The 20,567-nt window shown below is 37.4% G+C and overlaps 1 protein-coding gene across 1 annotated transcript in view; it reads right to left on the reverse strand.

Moving 5' to 3' along the window:
* cfap58 (cilia and flagella associated protein 58) overlaps positions 1–20,567 on the reverse strand; it is a 157,512-nt gene that overhangs the window by 67,533 nt on the left and 69,412 nt on the right. The window contains exons 12-13 of the mRNA XM_055204571.2: positions 3,763–3,903; positions 943–1,166 (exon numbers count right to left, since the gene is read on the reverse strand). Coding sequence (XP_055060546.2) covers positions 943–1,166; positions 3,763–3,903 — 365 coding nt within the window. The remainder of the gene's footprint in view (positions 1–942; positions 1,167–3,762; positions 3,904–20,567) is intronic.

Below are 20,567 nucleotides of genomic sequence, written 5' to 3' on the forward strand. Positions count from 1 at the left end.
GTAGTCTTATTTTTTTAGGTTTAATTGCACAGAATTCATGATAAATTAATTTATTTTATAAAACGTCATAAAATTGCCCCCAGTTTGAGAACCACTGACTTAAATAACCAGAGACATCTGTGATAGAGCATCTATTATGGATCTGTTTTGGCATAAGATGGCAAAATCCTGTCTGTGATTTCAGTTATTACTTCACTGTCTCCTATTAAATGTTGCAATTTTTTACGCACCTAACAACTGTGATTTGTATCTTTTTTCCAGCGATTGAAAATATCAATAAACATCTCAGTGGTTAATACAGAGGAGGGTATCCAACAAACACCTAATTAGCTTGGGGCATAACCATTATGCGATTTCAGCATACAGTAGTGTTTAAAAAAAGGTTTCTTGTTTCCAAATGTTTTAGTGTTTAAATGTGAGAAAGAACTACGAATGTTTTAACATTTGGCCCAAATCTGAGTCTATCTGATTTCCCTGTAAGCCTTTCTGGTTCTGCACTGAAATAGTGTGGGTGCCAAGTTTACTTTTCACCTCATAAAGCTTCTTGGTTTTACTGCCAAACCTATTCATACATACAAACATAGGCACTTGAGTCTGTCTGCCATCTATACATGCAGAAAACCCCAAAAGGGTGTAAAAAAAAACACAAATCCAAATCCCTCCATCTGTATTTTTACATCAAAGCATTAAGCTTTGTAAGTAACAGTGTAACTAAATGGGTTACTCCCATTCTTCACTGTACAGTCCTTAGTGTAGTGGGTCAGGACCCCAAATTGATGTCATGAACAATTGGATCACCCTGAGCAAATGAGTCTGCCCCCTGGACTTGAGAGTAATTCATCCAATCTCAGAAACAGCTTTCACACCAACCAGATAAATAGATGTCCAAATGACTCAAGACCACAACAAATGCCTCACAAATAAATAATCCAGAAACGTTACCTGAACTCCTCAACATTAGAGACGGTCTTGGTGAGCATGTTTTTTTCGCGTCTTTGCCTCTTGATCTCCAGCTTCAAGAGTCTAATGTCCTCCACTCTTTCCTTGTACTGCTTCTCACCCATGCTCAGGATCGAATCTTGGATTTTGATCTTCTCATATAATAGCTCCAGAGCTTTGTTCCTCCCGACCAGCTGCTTCCCCAGAAGGTCCCGCTCACTTATCACCTTGACAAGAACACGTGCAAAGAGTAAACACATGGAGACCGCATGCTAGCGAAAATAAACGTGTATAGTGTTTTCACCTCTATATTGAGGTTAGCCGATATATTATGGAAACCAGCATGTGGGTGTTTGTGTGTTCTGCTGACTCAGCACCAATGCGCCAGTTCATAATAAGAAGTAATAACCTCATTTTATGCAACCAATACATTACAATGGCCTTTACGTATATGGTTGTGCTACTTTAGCAGATTTTAATAGAACCGAAAAGAAACAAAAATCACGTTTACATTAATGTATAGACGATGGAAGGCTATAGGTCAAGGCATGCCAGAAGCAAAAAGCGAAAATGTAAAGCTTGTATTGTGTTGTTTGCTTCAGCATTTATATTAATTGTTCCTGTAGCTCAACTGGTATTGTGAGTATTGTGTCAAAGGTTGTGGGTTTGATTTGAATGCAATGTAAGTCACTGTCAGTCATATGCATAAATGTAAATGTGATTGCTTCATTAAAGGGACATTCCACTTTTTTAAAATATGCTCACTCCCCTAGAGTTAAACATTTGCTTATTACCGTTTGGAATCCATTCAGCTGATCTCCAGGTCTGGCGCTAGCACTTTTAGCATAGCTTAGCATAATCCATTGAATCTGATTAGACCATTAGCATTGCGCAATAAAACCCCAAAGAGTTTAGATATTTTTCCTATTTTAAAACTGTACTCTTCTGTAGTTACATTGTGTACTAAGACCGACGGAAAATTAAAAGTTGCGATTTTCTAGGCGGATATGGCTAGGAACAATACTCTCATTCAACCGTAATAATCAAGGACTTTGCTGTCGTAACATTGCTGCAGGAGGCAAATGATATTATGCAGCAGCCGAAAATAGTCCCTCTGGTAACTTTAAATGGCAAGGGACTGTTTTCAGCAGTGCGTAATATTATTGCGCCTCCTGCAGCCATGTTACAGCAGTAAAGTCCTTGATTATTACACCAGAATGAGAGTATAGTTCCTAGCCATATCTGCCTAGAAAATCGCAACTTTTAATTTTCCATCGGTCTTATGGTGCATTCCCACCAGCCGCTGAAGAGGCGGCAAAAACGTGCTATTCGCGCGTAGTTGGACACTTGAATATTTGAGTTCACTTGCTTCATTCGGGTGTGAAAGCCACACGTGAAATTCTAGTAATTTGAGACATTCACGTGGAAATTCGGGTCATGGGAGGGGCTTCTGCGACTATGTCACTACTATAGCAAGGTCGTGATTGATTAATGCATCGCGGAAATTCGCCGAAGTTCAGATTTTTCAACTTGCACATTTCCCGCGGCAACGCTTAATTTCCATGAAAAGCGCTATCCGCGCCATTCGCGCCACGCTTACCACGTGTACCAGACCGCAGGATGCCTAATCGAGTCTTTGCATTGACTTAAAATTAAAATCACTCGCGCTTGACGCCTCCACCACGGCTGGTGTAAATGCAGCATGAGTACACGATGTAACTACAGAAGAATCAAGTTTTAAATAGGAAAAATATCAAAACTCTGTTATTTTTAGGCGCAATGCTAATGGTCTAATCAGATTCAATGTATTGTGCTAAGCTATGCTAAAAGAGTTACCGCCAGACCCGGAGATCAGCTGAATGGATTCCAAAATGGTCAAAATCAAATGTTTAACTCTAGGGGAGCTGGAAAATGAGCTTATTTTAAAAAAAGTGTCCCTTTAAAAAGTGTAATGTAGTTTCTGTGGATTGTTCCCTGTATCATTTTGTATCATATGAATATTTAAATTAGACGATAACTTGAGACAGACAAGTAAATATTAGTATGCAATTTCATTAAGCTACATCTTAAGTTAGCACACAACATCGTGTAAAAATATCAAGTTTTGCATATACGTTACACATTTTTCTGTTTATTATAGAGCAATGCTTGCCCCATATACTTCCATTGTAAGCTTCATACTGTAAATATAATCTATGTTCATATTAACAAAATTAAACGCAAATAGAAAATATGTAAAAACCAGCCAGAAGACGACTTGGGGCCGGATCCCCACCGGATCCACGCCAAAGTCAACAGCTCTGGTGCGGATCCGGCCCGGAGTCAACATGTAAAATATATTTACTCTCATATCCTGACTTTTTCAGTATTTTTACACCCTTCGGAGCTGTTTTTATAATCAATAGCTTATTCGTCGCATTAATGCTGCTTTGAAGGCATCTCCCTTTGTAGTCAGTAGATATCAAGGCAATTTGCTAAGTTTCAAAACAGCGCATTGTCTGGTGTAAATGACAGTGTCTACTATGTGCATTAGTGGTCAGCTGGGTAAATTTCTTATTCTCCTTCCACGCCGAGAATAGAAGCTCTAAATTCTTCAAAATGCCAATACCTATTCTGGCCTCCCCAGTGATCCCCCTCTTCATTTCCTCTGGGTGCTTTTAAAGAGAGGTTGACCCCGGGTCCCTTCGGCCCTCTCAGAAGTAAGACTTCAGGCCTAATGACTTTTGAGTGAACTGAAATTACACTCTTTAATCCTAAGAGAAAAACGCTGTCGAACAAGTGACTAATGACGCAATAGGAACCTTCCACCCACGTGTAGTGTACCTGATCGAGCTCTTTCTTCTGATGGAGCTTCTCGGCGTCAGCGTCCGCTATGATCTTCAGCAGCTTCTGTTCCTCTGCCTCCTGTTTCTCAATGAACTGTTTTGTCTCCTGAGCCTGTTGCCTCATCTTCTGTAGCTCAGCCTATGGAAAAAGATTGATCCGTTTAGAAATAAGGAAAAAGTTGAAACTGTAAAATGATCTCTGTGTTGAAATGAAAAATGATTTAATCATCCTCGTGTCATTCAAGTAAACAACCACTTTGGGTTTTAAAATTCTAGATGTGTGCATGGTCTAGGTGCGAACTTCAGCAAAGGGATATTGCGAAAGAAAAATGGCTTAAATCCTGCACTGTTCTGACAGAAATCTATCATAAAGTTGCCGAAGACCGGACAATTTTTCAAAAAATATCCTACTTTCAGCAAAATAACATCATAGAGGTTTACAGGGATGAGGGCAAGTAAATAATGATGGAATGTTTTTTGTAAACTATTCTTTTAACATTCCCCTCACTCCATCTCTTCGTTGGCACGATAAATAGGGGTTTACATTGAGAACGCATTAGTAAACATTACACACACGCAGGATAAATGCTCTCGATGCACGTGCACTAAGGATGCAAGGTTCAAAAGTGCATCTCAGTTTGTGTGCAAGAGCACAACATGTCCTCCTTTCATACCAAGGACTGTCTTTGTCCGGCTTTCTTTGTGTCTAGACTGCCTATTCAGGAGTTGTTTGAGATCTGCGTAGGTTGCACCAGCCAGGTGTTTTGGTTATTGTGTTTTCTCTGTTATAAGACAGACAGCATCACATCCCTACTTTCTTAAACCATGTCCTTTGTATTATCATGTGTAATTTGTCGGGTCTTTGATGGTCTTTTCACTTACAATCTGTGAAGTGTTTTTCTGTCTGCAAGTAACCAAGATTTCTAAGCCTGGAAAAAGCATTACCAGAAGATGAAACATGATAAACAGTAATAATAAAATGTATCATTATTCAGGCCTAACTGTTTACATTTTATTTACCCTTACATTTTACGAAACCTGTATGCTGATAGTTCGCTCGAAAATGTCCATCATTTTTCAGGCAAACACATTTTTCGTTATTTTAGAGTTATGTAGCTCTTCCAAGCTTTTTAATTGGCCTATCGCTAAGCTCCACCCCTTGAACGCAGATGAGCCAATGGCAGTTGTTCACTTATTCACTAAGCATGCGTACGCACAAATTTGCTCGTGAAATGTGCATTAACATTAAGATTAACATTGGCTGCTAACGTATATTTTGCATTTCGAAGTAGATGTGCACTTCCGGTTTACATTACCTCCGAGTTGTCCTAAACGCGACTCGACGCGTCGTGGCTCTACGCTGAGCTGTGCGGCCGGTGTGCGACCCCCTTCAGAATTAATTCGGCAAATGCGTTTTCATCTCCCATTTTTCGCATTTACTCTTTTTTGCATAAATGAAAAACCTCAAGCAAGCGTAAAAACATTTTTCTGAATCAAGGGATTTTACTCAAAATTTGCTTTCATCACTCGTTTTCGATGCGATACTTTACATTCTTCTGGCTTGAAGAAATGTAAAGTTCGTGAACGTTTTTGTTGATTCATGATTTGTTAGTTAAAACGTCCGTACGCACATCTTACGAACAAATTTGTGCGTACACATGCTTAGTGATCGAGACCCAATGCTTTTATCTGTGCCAACATCACCCAACTTATTTAATCGCAATCATTTTGTACTAAAACAGGCTTAACTCTAGTAAGTTAGATAACGTTAGATAGCTTGTGCTAACGTTAGCTAAAGTTCAGTGACTCTCCATATTAAACTGTTTAAATGTAAATTAAATTTAATTTAATCTGACACTGTGGTACATGAACAGTGTTAATCCTGATGTCATTTGCGATCGCGGCGACCGTAACATGAGGCTTCACCCGCTTGCATTGTGATATGTAAACCCTCATATCCAAATTAATCTTGTTTCCCCATCATATTTATAGAAAAATCTTTATATTACTATCCATTCGTGTCATATTTAACTCTTTCCCTGCCATTGACGAGATATCTCGTCAATCAAGAGAAAACGCTTCCCCGCCAATGACGAGTATTTTTGTCTTTCCGCCATACCGCTATTATCCACCAGGTGGCGCCCTTCCGCAACTTTTTAAAACCGGAAGTATTGCCCTATGGCAAGCTGCTGCATGTCCGTGTCTGTTTTAAAGATCGCTCTGAATGGGATCTCTATGAAAAGTCCGTCACAAAAATGGAATTATCTCTGCTTTTTGCTCAAAATGTGGTGTTTTTGCAGAAACCTACCCAATTCAAAAGCTGATTACAAAAGAACTACTGAAGGTAGGATGAAACGGTTTTTTTTTGTTTGAAAGCAGAGGGTCTGCTCTTTCATTTGGTATATTGTATGTTTATATATTTGAAGAAGAACATTTTCTGGAAGGCATTAAACTTTTGTGAAAATCATGAAAAACGCTGGCGCTGGCTGACAACTTTTTTTTAAAACGCTGGCGGTGAAAGAGTTAAGTCCCACTTGAATACTACTCGATGAGAGGTGGTCCTTCTTTGTCCAAAATATATCAAAAACATCCTGTGACAAGGTTTTCAAACTAACAGCTCCCATTTTAAAACCGCTAGCAACCATTTGTTTGTCCGAGTTCGAAACGGTAACTGGGGGGGGGCTTACCGATAGTTCACTTGTTAAAAATGGGGTCCACTTTCTTCAAGCCAAAAAGAATGTAAAGTATCGCATCGAAAACGAGTGATGAAAGCAAATTTTGAGTAAAAATCCCTTGATTCAGAAAAATGTTTTTACGCTTGCTTGAGGTTTTTCATTTATGCGAAAAAGAGTAGATGCGAAAAATGGGAGATGGAAACGCATTTGCCGAATTAATTCTGAAGGGGGTCGCACACTGGCCGCGCAGCTCAGCGTAGAGCCACGACGCATCGAGTCGCGTCTAGGACAACTCGGAGGTATCGTTAACCGGAAGTGCACATTAAATAGCCTCTACTTCAAAATGCAAAATATACGTTAGCAGCCAATGTTAATCGTTAATTCAATTCAATTCAATTCAATTCAATTTTATTTATATAGCGCTTTTCACAATACTTAATTGTTTCAAAGCAACTTTACATTAATAGAAGCAGTAAAAGCACAGAAAAACGACAAGATAGCACAACATAATACACGATAGCATAAGCAGTCAAATTTGCTGCGGCTATGACTCGACATTATAAACGAGCGTATCGTTAATGATTTGGGACAAATATGATGTTATTTAATGTTAAACTATGCGAGTGGTGCTCTGTGGCATGACAGGGATTTGAGCAACTCGTAGCTGGGCGGCGCAGCCAGGCGCCACCTGTTGGCGCCGGTGTGCGTATACTCATAGAAAGCAATGTGTTCGAGTTTTTTTGGTGTTTTTTGCAAATTTTGAAAGATTCACATCACGTTTGGATGGAAACCCAGCTAGTGGCGTAGTGACGAATGCGGGGGCAGAGGCACAGAGCAGGGAGCAAAACATCAACGCCAGTCACAAGTTAAACTAAGAATTTTAAAGAAAATGGCAAAGGTTTTCGATATAAGACAAGGGGATATCAAGTTATCCTTATCGTAGCTAAAACAATGCACAGTTCTCACGAGAGTCTTTTCTCACCAGATCAGTTATTATAGTTTGTAACGTTTTAACTATAGACCTTTATCTTGCAAAATCACATCGATTACCCTCATAAGGCCTTTATTTTTCCCACAGATCCGTTTGGATAACTTTTGTGAAGAATGGATGCACATTTATTTGGGCTTGAAGGAGGTAGACCCAGTTTTTAAGAATTATAAAGTTTAGAAAAGCTACATTGTAGGAAAACATAACAGTGGGTAAATAATAGGGAAAATGTTGTTTATGCATTTTGCAGACACTTTACTTGTTATACCTTCAAGTATACATTTTTACCACTTTATTTGCTGCCTGTAGTAAATCAAACCCATGACCTGGTGTTGCTGATTGCTCTGCTAGTTAAATTTTCCTTTATAAGTAGCACGCTACATTTTTCCTTTAAACAATATTTTTTTTATAAAATGTTTCACTCCTTAACAACCCTCTGTAATCCTGTTAAGATTCATTCTTTCCCATTAAACATGCTGTCTTCTGTCAGCTCAATGAAGTTTATACAGACAATGCAGTCGATGTTAATTCAAGTGTTTTCTATTTGTATGTTAATACCATAATTTCTTCTGATTGAGATTTTGTCCTGAGGTCTTGCTAAACATGGATTTTGCCACCTCTGTCACCTCCTAGTAAATTTGAGTTTTGTTGCATTTTCTTTGTTCCTACCTTAGATGGATATAAAATTCAACGTCCATTTCATGGGTCATAGCTCTAATTTTAAAATCCATTCTTTCATAACTTTATCTCTATATAGGGCGTTTATCCTAAGTAATAAACTATTTTGATGTGTGGACCACATAATAGTGTGAATGGTACGAATGAAATAGAGTGCAAAGGGCTATATTATGGATTTAATTTATTTTTAGTCAGATTCTTATTAGGATGCTGGTATTCATGCCCCTTGGTGGCTTGTCTCTTACAAAATTCGCCGTCTCATTACTGTTCCCGGTGATCCCAATAAGTGACGATATGGATTACATAAACTTATAGGAGGTACGTACCTTTGCCTACATTTAGTGTAACATAAAATATATTTCTTCTGGTACATATCGTGCATCTTTTGGTTGAAGTGTCCACTAGAGGCACTGGAGGCACTTGGTTTTCTCCATTTGATGCGGGTTCATTCAAGTTTACAAAGCAGACAATACTTAACATTACTGGTCTATATTCTTCAGTTCATTCACAATTGTGTGACTGTGGCCGATAAACACGTTGTCTGACTTAGGTCAGATAGGTCAAGAATTTGTTGTTTACAAGTAATGAATAATTAAAATACATCTGTGTGTTTTAGTTGATTGTGTTTTGTTAAATTAAACCGCACACACACCGTAACTCGCTTCGGTATGCCGCGAATTAACACACATACTATAAATACAGTTAGTACCAAACAGCATAAATGTAGTTGGGTGATTCTCAAGAAACCATTGAAACACCACAGCACTAATGATTTTAGCTTTAAAATGTGTAATATAGTAACATTAAAAGCATCAGAATTAACACAATACTGTGTTCTACCTTGCACAATGTGTGATTTCAACATAAGACTTTATAATTGTACATTTTATCTCATTTTTTTCTGCTGAAATTCTCATTACCGCAATGTGTCCGGCTGTGTTTGAACATGCGTTATGTTGTAATTTAATCAAATTAACACAAAAATATTAAGAAAATAAATAAATGGATGTTTTGCTAGACTACTTTAGATGACAGAAAAAATATTTACTGAATATTTATGTATAATAATAATGAAGAAAAATTAGGAAAATGATGTGTCCATGCCTGATGTTCTCATCCTCTGCAACACTTTTTGAGAACAGTTTAAGCACACATACAGAATTTTAATAAAGTTTGATTTTGAGTGACCAAGCACATGGACCAGTTACTTCAAGATGGCTACCAGGTAAGATCATTTTTTTTACAGTTAATTTGAAATATTGTCTTGTCAGAATGCTTACACGACATTTTGATTATCATTACCGCAACAGATGCTTATTAAATGTTAATTTAATTAATAGAAGCATAATACTTTGATTTTAAATGCATGTGCAGAATCTTCAAATTATGTTCTTTCAGGTTTGTCATGTCATTTTGAAAATATGTCAGTGTTGATGTTTTATGACTGTTGCGGTAATGAGATTTTTAGGACTAATTTTTTAAATTATGTTACAAAAAGTGTTAAATGATAAGTAAAAGTTTTTACATTAATGTTCCCATTTACTCCAGACTTTGTTTTTCAATGTCTGGTGGGATAAAAACTAAATTTAAGCAATTTTTAAATTTTTACAAGTTTTCGTGAGAATCACCCAGTTAACAAAGACAAGCTGGTTTTATGTGTATGTGTCTCCTTCATAATTCGTCACAATACGACTATATCTAACATTGATTCATGAGTTGAGTATGTGCGTTCAACCTGCGCAAATTGCATAAACTCTGGCAACAAATGAAGTGATTATAAAATTTAAAACATAACCCGCCAAACTGGTTAGAGATTTGACATCGTTACCACAACAGCTGGACATAATTCTCATAATTTCATTCACCTCGACCCAGTCAAAAGACCGACCTCGCAGACCCCTCCTTCACACCCCATTTTCAAAAACTCATTAGATCTAGACGAATCACAAAATTGACCTATTTTGGATCCAAAACGGCATATTTCACCAAAAAGTGACAAATTTGCGCCATCAAACAAGCCTGTGTATCAAATTTTCCATAAGGATTATATATTAGCAGAAATAACTCTAAAAATTGTTGTCTATAGGAATCTGAACGTTAAATACATAGTACTACTAAGCAATTATCCTTATCCAAATGTTTCATGTACATTTGAAGGAAATTTTTACTTTTGGTCTTAAGTCTTTTTTAAAACATTGTTATCTTTATCGTTACATTTTTTTTTGTCAAGAAGTGCAGAAATGTCAAGACGCTGCAGTAGTCTCACCTATAAGCCGTGAGAGCATGCTTAAGACACATTTGACTTCAAAGAGCATCTCTCTCTGTCTCTCACCCCTCAACACCTTGACACTTATTTGATTGCCTTTGGCAAATGCAATGCGGTAAATATATAGTTCTGGCAAGGCAGCAAAGAAAGGCAGAAGTGGATGGGCTAATAAAAAGTGGCAGAGGCAGGCGAGGCGTGAGTGCTTTACACCTGATTTGATACCAGTCTTAACCTTTTCACCTGAGAGAGTAAGAGAGATAGAGCAACAGTAAGGATTGTATTATAGACCAAAGACCCTGATCAGTACGCTGCTGAGGTGCACATGTGGCCATTGCTTCACTGCTCCCACATTGACATTTAATTTACTCACCACCATGTCATCCAAAATGTTGATGTCTTAATTTCTTCTCGACTGAACAAATAAAGTTTTTTGAGGAAAACATTCCAGGATTTTTCTTATTTTAATGGACTTTAATGGACCCCAACACTTAACAGTTTTAATGCAGTTTTAAATTGCAGTAAATGACTCTAAACGATCTCAAACGAGGCATTGTCTTATCTAGCAAAACAATTGTCATTTTTGGGAAGAAAAATAAACAATATGCACTTTTAAACCACAACTTCTCTTCTTCCTCCGGCTGTGTGACGAGCCAGCGCGACCTCACTTAATTGCGTAATGACGTCAAAAGGTCACGTGTTACATATATGAAATTCACATTTGCAGACAATTTTAAACAATAAACTGACATCGGAACGGTCCTCTTTCTCCACACTTGTAAACACTGGGGCGTAGTTTCGATTTGTCATCTGTGACCTCTTGACGTGATGACGTATTATGTGAGGTCGTGCTGGCATGTCACAGGACCAGAGAAGGACAAGAATTTGTGGTTTAAAAGTGCATATTGTTTATTTTTCTTGCCAAAAATGACAATCGTTTTGCTAGACCCTTATGCCTCATTTGGGATCGTTTAGATTCCTTTGAAACTGCAATTTTAAACTGCATTAAAACTGTTACGTATTGGGGTCCATTAAAGTCCATTAAAATGAGAATCTTGGAATCTTGGTTTTCCTCAAAAAAAAAACATAATTTCTTCTCGACTGAACAAAGAAAGACATCAACATTTTGGAGTATTCCTTTAAAGCAACACTAAAGAGTTTTTGCTCTTTGCTCCCCCTACAGGTTAGAAGCGTAATTGTCCATTACCACTGTCGTAAATACTGCAGCATAGCTGGCTCTGATTGGATTGTAGGTCTGCCGTAAAGCAAGTTTTTTTGTAGTTTTCACTCGAACTACAGGACCGCTACCCGACGGCTGGAAACTTCTTTAGAGTGGTTTTGGCTGATAGAGGGCTGCAAAGCGAATGTGAAAGTGACGTTCACCCTGTTTCGAGTGGATGAACGACTGAAACTTTTTTGAAAACGTTATTTTAAGGTAAAAAAACCTCTTAAGTGTTGCTTTAAAGGAACAGTATGTAAGAAATGTATATCAATTATTCACAAAATGGCCCTGATATGTTACTAGACATTAAGAAATCATTTTCATTTCAAATACTTATATCACTGACAACAGTGGTCTGGCCAGGATATTGTCATTTAAAAAGTGGAGTTGCAGCCCTCAATTGATGTTTATGTTGTCATTTAGTGTATTGGCCACCAGTTGTGTGATTGCAGTACCAGTTTTAGCCACAAGTTTTGTGATTGCAGTACCAGTGTTGGCCACAATCCTACATACTGTTCCTTTAAGGCTGAAGTATGGTCCTCTTTTTAAGTGTACGCGAGGGTCTGCGTAAAGTGCAATTTTCGTCATCAGAGGAGTGCACGCGTACTGTAGGCTCACCAGAGTTGGGGAAAGTTACTTTTAAAAGTAATGCATTACAATATTAAGTTACTCTCCAAAAAGGTAACTAATTGCGTTAATTTTTCATGGATAGTAATGCTTACGTTACCTTTGCGTTACTTTTTCTTACTTGGCTGAGGCTTGATCTCTTTCAGGCCTTGCAGGGGCCTTTTATGACTGAGAAGTTCTGCATTAAAAAATGTACATATCGCAAAAATGACTGAACCTGTTCCCGCTCAGGCGCCCACGCATAAAGTGCGTAAATCTACGTTAATACGTTCAGTTTGATGCAGTACATTGTTTTTTTTTACATCAAATTAATTAAACTGAAAAGTAACTCGCATTACTTTTTAAAAAAAGTAACTCAAATATTAATATGTATTTATAAAATAATGCGTTACTTTACTCGTTACTTCAGAAAAGTAATATTATTATGTAATGCCCGTTACTTGTAATGCGTTACCCCCAACACTGACGCTCACCACCAGATGCTCGTAATGTAATATGTAGCCCAGTAGATGCATTGCGTTTTGTTGCTGTATACGTATAAGTTAAATAAACTATACTTTGCAAGGCTGTGCATGCACGTACATTCACGTACAAGTAAAAAACAGACTATACCAGAATTCGATTTCCCCTCATTCATCCTGCCACTCCTACATTAGGCCAAACCAGTTCTGAAAACCACTTTGGTGACCAAAATTTAACTGACTAATTACATTTTGTTCGTGCACCCAAATTATGGTTGAAAGGTGTTTTAGCAACATAATAGATGTACAACAGTCTGCATATAAGAAAGAATCTGCCTCTTTAACCAGGACCAGCAGGGAAAAGTTTGCATTTCATCTCACTTTGCCGCTTTTTAAAAAAGTGGAAATAATTTAGAACCGGGCTGTGAACATCATTGCGGCCTTTTAACGACATTACATTCGAAAACGTTCTCCCCTCCTCTCTCGGCTCAAAGCTACACATTTGCGCACAGCGTCTGGAGCATGTAATAAGATTTCTCTGAGATCGATGTAGCCTCTCAGCATGCATAACCACCAGCTGGACGGGACCGGTGCAGAGAGCAGCCTCTCCCCTCATTACCCTCGCCAAACCCTCCTGTGATGAGAAAGTGTTGCACGTTCATTAGCATGCTAATCAATTCTTATGAAGTGGACTAATTGTTTTTTCATGGGGTTGAGAGTTAGCCAGTAGAGAACCTTCGGGGGACGTCCCTGAGCTGGGCTGCTTAAAGATCACAGAAGCTTTGTGCTTGCTAGGTTTGTCAGGGCTCGAGGTAACAAACAACAACAGGAAGATATTAAAGGTCAATGTCCTGGCACAGTAAACACAGTGCGTGGACACAGAGAAACCGGCAGGAGATATCGCCATTGCTCCTTATGGGGCCGTCTGACTGGTTAATAGGCTTTACATCATCTTATGAATATTTTAGGGGCGTTAATGTTAATTATTTAAATGATCTACAACAATGTAATTTAAATAATGCAGTATTTATGAGCAACAGAGATACTATAGGGTTATAAAACTATAAATCCAGGCTGTGTTTTACACATCGTTCGATCATTTGGTTCGAACCCAAGTCTGATTCTGCCTGTGGCAGATGTTTACCACTGTAGTTACTGTAGGTAATGACCTGAGAGGGGAATACGTCAGATTTACACCAAAACAATTCTGAATGGATCGTTTTCATACCAACTGCGAAATGTAACCCTAATCTCCTTTTTAAGAGGATTGCATTTTAAAAAACAGATTTTACACCAACTTACGAAAAATAACTATGGTTTTACTACAGTAAAAACCATGGTTACTATAGGCTAGTAAAAGCATGGTTATCACGAAATATCCAAAATTAGTAGTTAAACCATGGTTACTGTAATAAAACCATGCTTTTGCTAATAGTAATCATTACACTAAGAAAACATATACACTTTTTACCACAAAAAACATGGTAATTTTCATAAGGGAACAAAACAGACAGACTTGAGTCAGGATTAAATACTCCAGTGTGAATGCACCATTAATGACATGAAATATTCAGTAATAGTCATTTTAGTGCTAATAACTTCATTAACTGAATACTCAACAGAGGAATTAAAATTGATGAAGCAATAGAAAAGCCATAGGTTTAGTGTAGATGCCAAGTATAGATTAAAACTTCATATGAAAAACCGTAAAGTGTAGATCTAAAAGGATTTATTAAAAACAACAAAACATAAAAGTCAGTCCAGGCAGAAAAGTCAATTTAATGAAACCTATATGATTATGAATTTAAAAAATCTCAGACAACACTCCACAAACCATAGAGACCAACCAAATGGTCATTAACAAACAATGCCGTCCAGGGAATGCAAAAAAAGCTCAGAAATGCAAGTGGCAGCATGCAGCCCTCCACAAAGGCGTAATGGATCATCAAGGTATTAAAAACGAGACTAATTATTTTGCATTGGGAACAGGAGTGGTAACTATGGATATGTGATTTAAAATTCCAGTATGGCAACCCCTTGTTCACAACTTCTAATGTTCATAGAGTCCTAGGGCCTCATTTATAAAATGCTGCGTAAAAACCATCCTACATTTGATCTTACGATCATTTAACAAAAATGCGTACGTGTGATTCATAAACCGAACGTACGCGCAGAAAACGCGCGTACCTCTTTTAAATCTATAAATCGCAAATGAACTTGAACTTGTGCACGCAGCCGAGCAGTTTCAGGTCTCCGCCTTTAAACGATGCGTAATTAATGTCAGACATATAAAAAAGTACTTTAAGGTTTAAACCCAATTTCAAACAGCAAGAATGGCTTATATTTCCAAAAACCTGCAGCAATCAGACAAGTGCGTACGTCTGCTCAGACCCTGACGTGGCGCTAAGCACTTTTCCACTTCAAAGACGGTTTTTATAAATATGGACTTTGCCGTGGATTTTTGCCTACGCACACTTTACGATCAAATCTGTGCGTACGCACGCTTTATAAATGAGGCCCCTAGTGTTGGACGATATGCCCCATTTTGAGATCGTCCTTTCGTCATCCTGTGAGATCGCCCATACACAATAGTATCGGGGGGCAGGGCAGTAGTTTACTCATTTATTTATTTGTTTTTTTTTACTTATTTATGACAAGTCACTTAATTGGTGGACAAAAAAGAAGCAAGGGCAACGCTGTCATGACCGCAACCTTCTTAAAACTGATGCCATTAATCCTCATGCGCATTACAAGTTCAAATGCTAGGAGTCAATGACGCGCGCATTAAAGGGACATTCCACTTTTTTGAAAATATGCTTATTTTCCAGCTCCCCTGGAGTTGGGCATTTGATTCTTGCTGTTTTGGAGTCCATTCAGCTGATCGGGTCTGGCGCTGGCACTTTTGGCGTGGCTTGGCACAATCCATTGAATCTAATTAGACAATTAACTATACTCTCAAACTGGCGTAATAATCAGTGACTTTGCTGATGTAACATGGCTGCAGTAGGCGTAGTGATATTACGCACTGCCCGAAAATAGTCCCCTGCCATTGAAAGTAACCAAGGGGACTATTTTCGGGTAGTGCATAATATCACTACGCCTGCTGCAGCCATATTACAGCACCAAAGTCACTGATTATTAGGCCAGTTTGAGAGTATAGTTCCTAGCCATATCTGCCTAGAAAATAGCAACTTTAAATTTTCTGTCAGTCTTAGTACACAATGTAACTACAGAAGAGTCAAGTTTTAAATAGGAAAAATATTGAAACGCTTTAGTTATTTTTTAGCGCGTTGCTAATGGTCTAATCAGATTCAATGGATTGTGCTAAGCTATGCTAAAAGTGCTAGCACCAGACCCGGAGATCAGCTGAATGGATTTCAAAACTGTAATAATCAAATGTTTAAATCTAGGGGAGCTGGAAAATGAGCATATATTCTCAAAAAAAGTGGAATGTCCCTTTAAGTCCAGGTGTGTGCAAGAAGGAATTTGCGCGGGTTACAAGCTCTCTTGTGCAAAGTGAAGCCCACAAACCCTCTCATGCAAGGAAAACCACACAATGCTCATGTTAATGTGAAACTATGATGATAATAATAATAACCATTGCCAACTATCGTCATGAAAGCCTGCTATTGGCGATATGACTGACAGTCGTTGATACATAATACTATTGTCTATCGGCACAACAGGAGTGCAACACACGTCCTGAAAAGTGAAGCCAAAACATTTCAATCACCCCCTGGTGGCTGGCTGCAGTGTAGGTTATAAACCCCGCCCTCTACATTTAAACGAATGGGACGTGAGCCAAACTTCAAATAATTTTTTCCCAATAATGGTTTCTGTTATTTTAGTTCTTATCATGTTGATGTACTTTTAAGTGTTCATTTTTCTAATAGGTTTGGTTAAGGTTGGTTATTAGATGCACTATACACTCAAAAAAATGATTCATTGGATTAACTCAATAAAATTGTGGGCTGGATTTCCATCCAATGTACCCCTAACTCATAAAAAACTGCTTTACACAATAAAAATATATTGAGTTAGTCCAACTCAATTTAAAGTAAATGGCAATACTCGATTAGTTGACTCAACTCAATTTAGTGTAGTTTGAATAACTCAATTTAGTGTAGTTTGAATAACTCAATGTAGTGTAGTCTGAATAACTCAATTCTGTTATTTTATATAAAACGTTATTATATCATACAAATTAGCATAAGCACATGTTAGCATGCTAATAATATTAACATATATGATACTTGGATGAGCATGTGAGAAAAGACTGATCTCCAAACAGGCATTAACACAGTTAGTGCTCATTGAGAGAAAGACGTCACATTCACTACCTAACCACAAGCACCACTCTTCTGCACGATGGTAACCAAACAATTTGAAAAAATATAACACAACCGCTTCTAAATCAATAAGATAAATGGACATTAAACACCATTAAGTCTTTCTCTTTACCTAAAAATGCATAAAATGACACTTAATTAAAAAAATTACTCTCCAAAAGCAGTTGCATGCAAAACATGCTGGGAAATTCTTTCTCCAGAACCCAAACTCAAACTAATTGTGTTAATGCAATTAAAAAGAAATCAATAAATTATAGTACATATTAATTTTGTGTTAGACTAATTAAAAATATAGACATTGGGTTAAATTAACCCATAAGATGTTTATATTTGACCCAACAATGGGTTAAAACAACCCAGGATTTTGGGTTGAAACAACCCAGCATAGATTTGTGTGTTTGAGTCAAACGGGGAAATGGGTGGGGCCTTGATACCACAGCTCCACCTGATGATCACTACTACGCAGACTCTGGCTCCAAATGACGTCGTTGTCGCAAGAAGTCAGATATTTTGTTTTTCACTGACGCCCTCCTCCGGGGTCTGCACTCAGCAATTTAATCTGACCTTCACAATTTTATAAGTACAGTATTACTTTTTCCATTTCCGTTCTAATTTTAGCAAGACATGTTCGTGAAAATCAACCTTAACTGTGTGAAGCACTGCGGTAATACCGCTAAGAATTCAGGAGACTTTTCGAGGCCACGTCTGGATATCATTAACACTTTAACAGACCTAGCGTTGGATAACTGCAGCGGTGTAGTCAAGTCACTCATACATCCCCACTGTTGCAAGGATTATGCTGTGACACTGATACATTCTGACAGGACAGGAAGTATAGCGCCAGGCTGAAAACAAGTCCTTTGACAGCTCCAGCATGTTAATGTAACAAACTCAGGTTTGTCACCATTTACCGAAGAATAATACTGGCTTTCTGTCACAGGTGTAATATTGCTGACAATTGTTAGATATGTGGGTTGGCTGGCAGAGCATACATGACAAATTAATAACACGGGTGACAATGACGAAGGTGCGAATCGCCTTTTGTAACAGTCAGCCTGAAAAAATGAATGAAGTGTTGGCTTTTTAGATGCAAGATGTGTATAAAGCAAAACAAATTGAGATGTCTCGTGAGTAAAGCTTCATTTTTTTTTTTTTTTTTTTTTTTAAGGCAATATAAAAAGAAATATCAAAATGTCTCCGCTTTGCTTACAGCGTCCCCGTTTGAGCTGGCATTGACCCCACGTGTTTGTGCCAACCGGATGATCCATGTTATCCCAGCATGCTTTGAGAACATTCCAGAGAGCATCCTGTAAATCTGACCTTTTGGACAAAGGAGCTAATGTGACACACGTCACAAATTTGCTTACATTTAATTTGCAACCTAAAATTAGTGCAGAATCGCAATTATTATTTACATTAAAAATGCTAAAACTTTATTTCCATGTATAACTGAAAAACTAAATCACAGATTTTCACTGTGGTCTCAGACTTTTAAATGTAAACAAAATTATATAAAGATCAGATTTTTTGAACAAAGCTCAAAAACGAGATGTCCAGTCATCCAACAAAAGGTAAGAAGTTCAATCAGTCAACCACAAAATCTGCCCGAAGCTTGTCAAACTGAACATCTCCTTGCTTTTCTTTTTTCCGAAGCTTCACCACATACCCAAGACTAACTGACATACATCTCTAATAATAATAAATGAGATTAATTAAGATTTTATGAGAAAATGGGCAAATGGCATGTGCTTCCTTCTCTTTTCATCTACACATGGCTGAGGACTTTATTGAATAATGAATCTCTCGTATTCTGTGGCCTTCCATCTAAAGCAAGAAGTAAATGACATTTCTTGAGGGGAAATAAATTCTGAGCTAAAGACTAAATGGCTGTTGACAACACACTAAAAGGCTCCCAACCACTTACATGTTAATTACAGACAGTGACTGGTAACATTAGTTCAATTACAGTACAGCTACAGTAAAAAAAAACAGTAAGCTGCACTACAAGCTAGAAGTAGCTATGTGTCTCAAATTTTATTTATTTCGTAAAATTTTATAATCACCTGACATTAAAATAATGGGGTGGGTGAATTAAATCTGAATAGATATTTAACCTCTCCTTTTGAGTGGGGGGGGTTGAAGTTAAATTAATATAATTAATTAATAAAATTAATATAACTCTGGCATTTTTTGGTCTAGAAGCCTAATCTTTATGGAAGTTTTTTTTGGTCTTTTTTTAAATTAATTAATTAAACTATAAAATAATTAATTAAATTATAAAATAAAAATACAATTGCAAAATATGTCCCAAATTTGAAAATTAAATGCTAAAATAAAAATTAAAACATTATATTAAATTATTTCATTTTAATTTTTAACGTGATGAAGCATCATTCCGGCCAAATTAAAAAAGAAAATTAAATTGATGATTTGACATTTCATTTTTAATATAATCTTGAGTCAAGACTGACAATATTAAAATAAAAAGTCAAGCTTGAAAAGGAATCTGTAAATACATTTTTAAAAGGGTTTTCATTCATACCCAAGCAATAATAGGGACAAAATTAAAATGTAAAGTTCAGTTTAAATTTTATATTCTCATTAAATTATTTGTTTTCATTTTCTTTTTTGTGTTCATTTTCATTTTCAACTTGTATGCAAATTTAATGTTAATCAGTGGGTGGCGTTTACTTGCTCAAAAAAGGGGATTGGCTAAAGCTGCGTTGCCAACTCAGCGACTGTGTTGCTAAAATAAATATAATAAAATAAATTTATTGCTACATCTAGCGACTTTTAGGCCCATTTAGACAAACTTAGCGAATGTTTGGATGAATCTTAGCTTCACATCTGTACAGATGGGCTACTGTGTCGCTTGTACTGGCCCACGAGTGCCGGGTGGCGCTGTCCCGGTGAAATGTGCGTCTGGTGTCTCTGTGCATGGAGCTGGGCAGTGTAGGAGCTGACGCGTGGATGAGATTCGCGTACATTGTCTACATTTCAAAGGAGGAACAACAATAAAAAGTGGCTGGTCCGCTGTTAAATATGTGCGTATTTTCACACATCTGATCCGGTGAGGCGTCAGCCATTCTCATCAAATGCATACACATAGCACAGTTTGATTATCGTGCAATACATAATTATGTCAAAATCCGTGAAGGACTGGAGTATCATATGCTCGCAAAATTGGCGTATATATAGCACTATAATCACACTGTGTGTTATTTGTATGCATTTCATGAAAATGGACATACACAGTGACCAGTCACTTACTTTTGCAGCGGGCACACTGGCAGAGCAGACCTTCAGCCTTTGTGGCATATTTGTAAGTGGTCCTCATTTGTAACGCTGATTTGTGAGTAGGGCTGTGACTAGGGCTGCACGATTAATCGTTTTTAAACCGAAATCGCGATGTGAATGGATGCGATTTTCGAATCGCAAGAAATGCGATTATTTCGATTCAAAACTATTAAATATAACAATCATCTAGTACGCAGTTTTTGACAGTTCGCTTCATGCGCATTTTACGTTTGATGCAGTTTA

The sequence above is a fragment of the Misgurnus anguillicaudatus genome, chromosome 3 (genome assembly GCF_027580225.2).
Source record: "Misgurnus anguillicaudatus chromosome 3, ASM2758022v2, whole genome shotgun sequence".
NCBI lineage: Eukaryota > Metazoa > Chordata > Actinopteri > Cypriniformes > Cobitidae > Misgurnus > Misgurnus anguillicaudatus.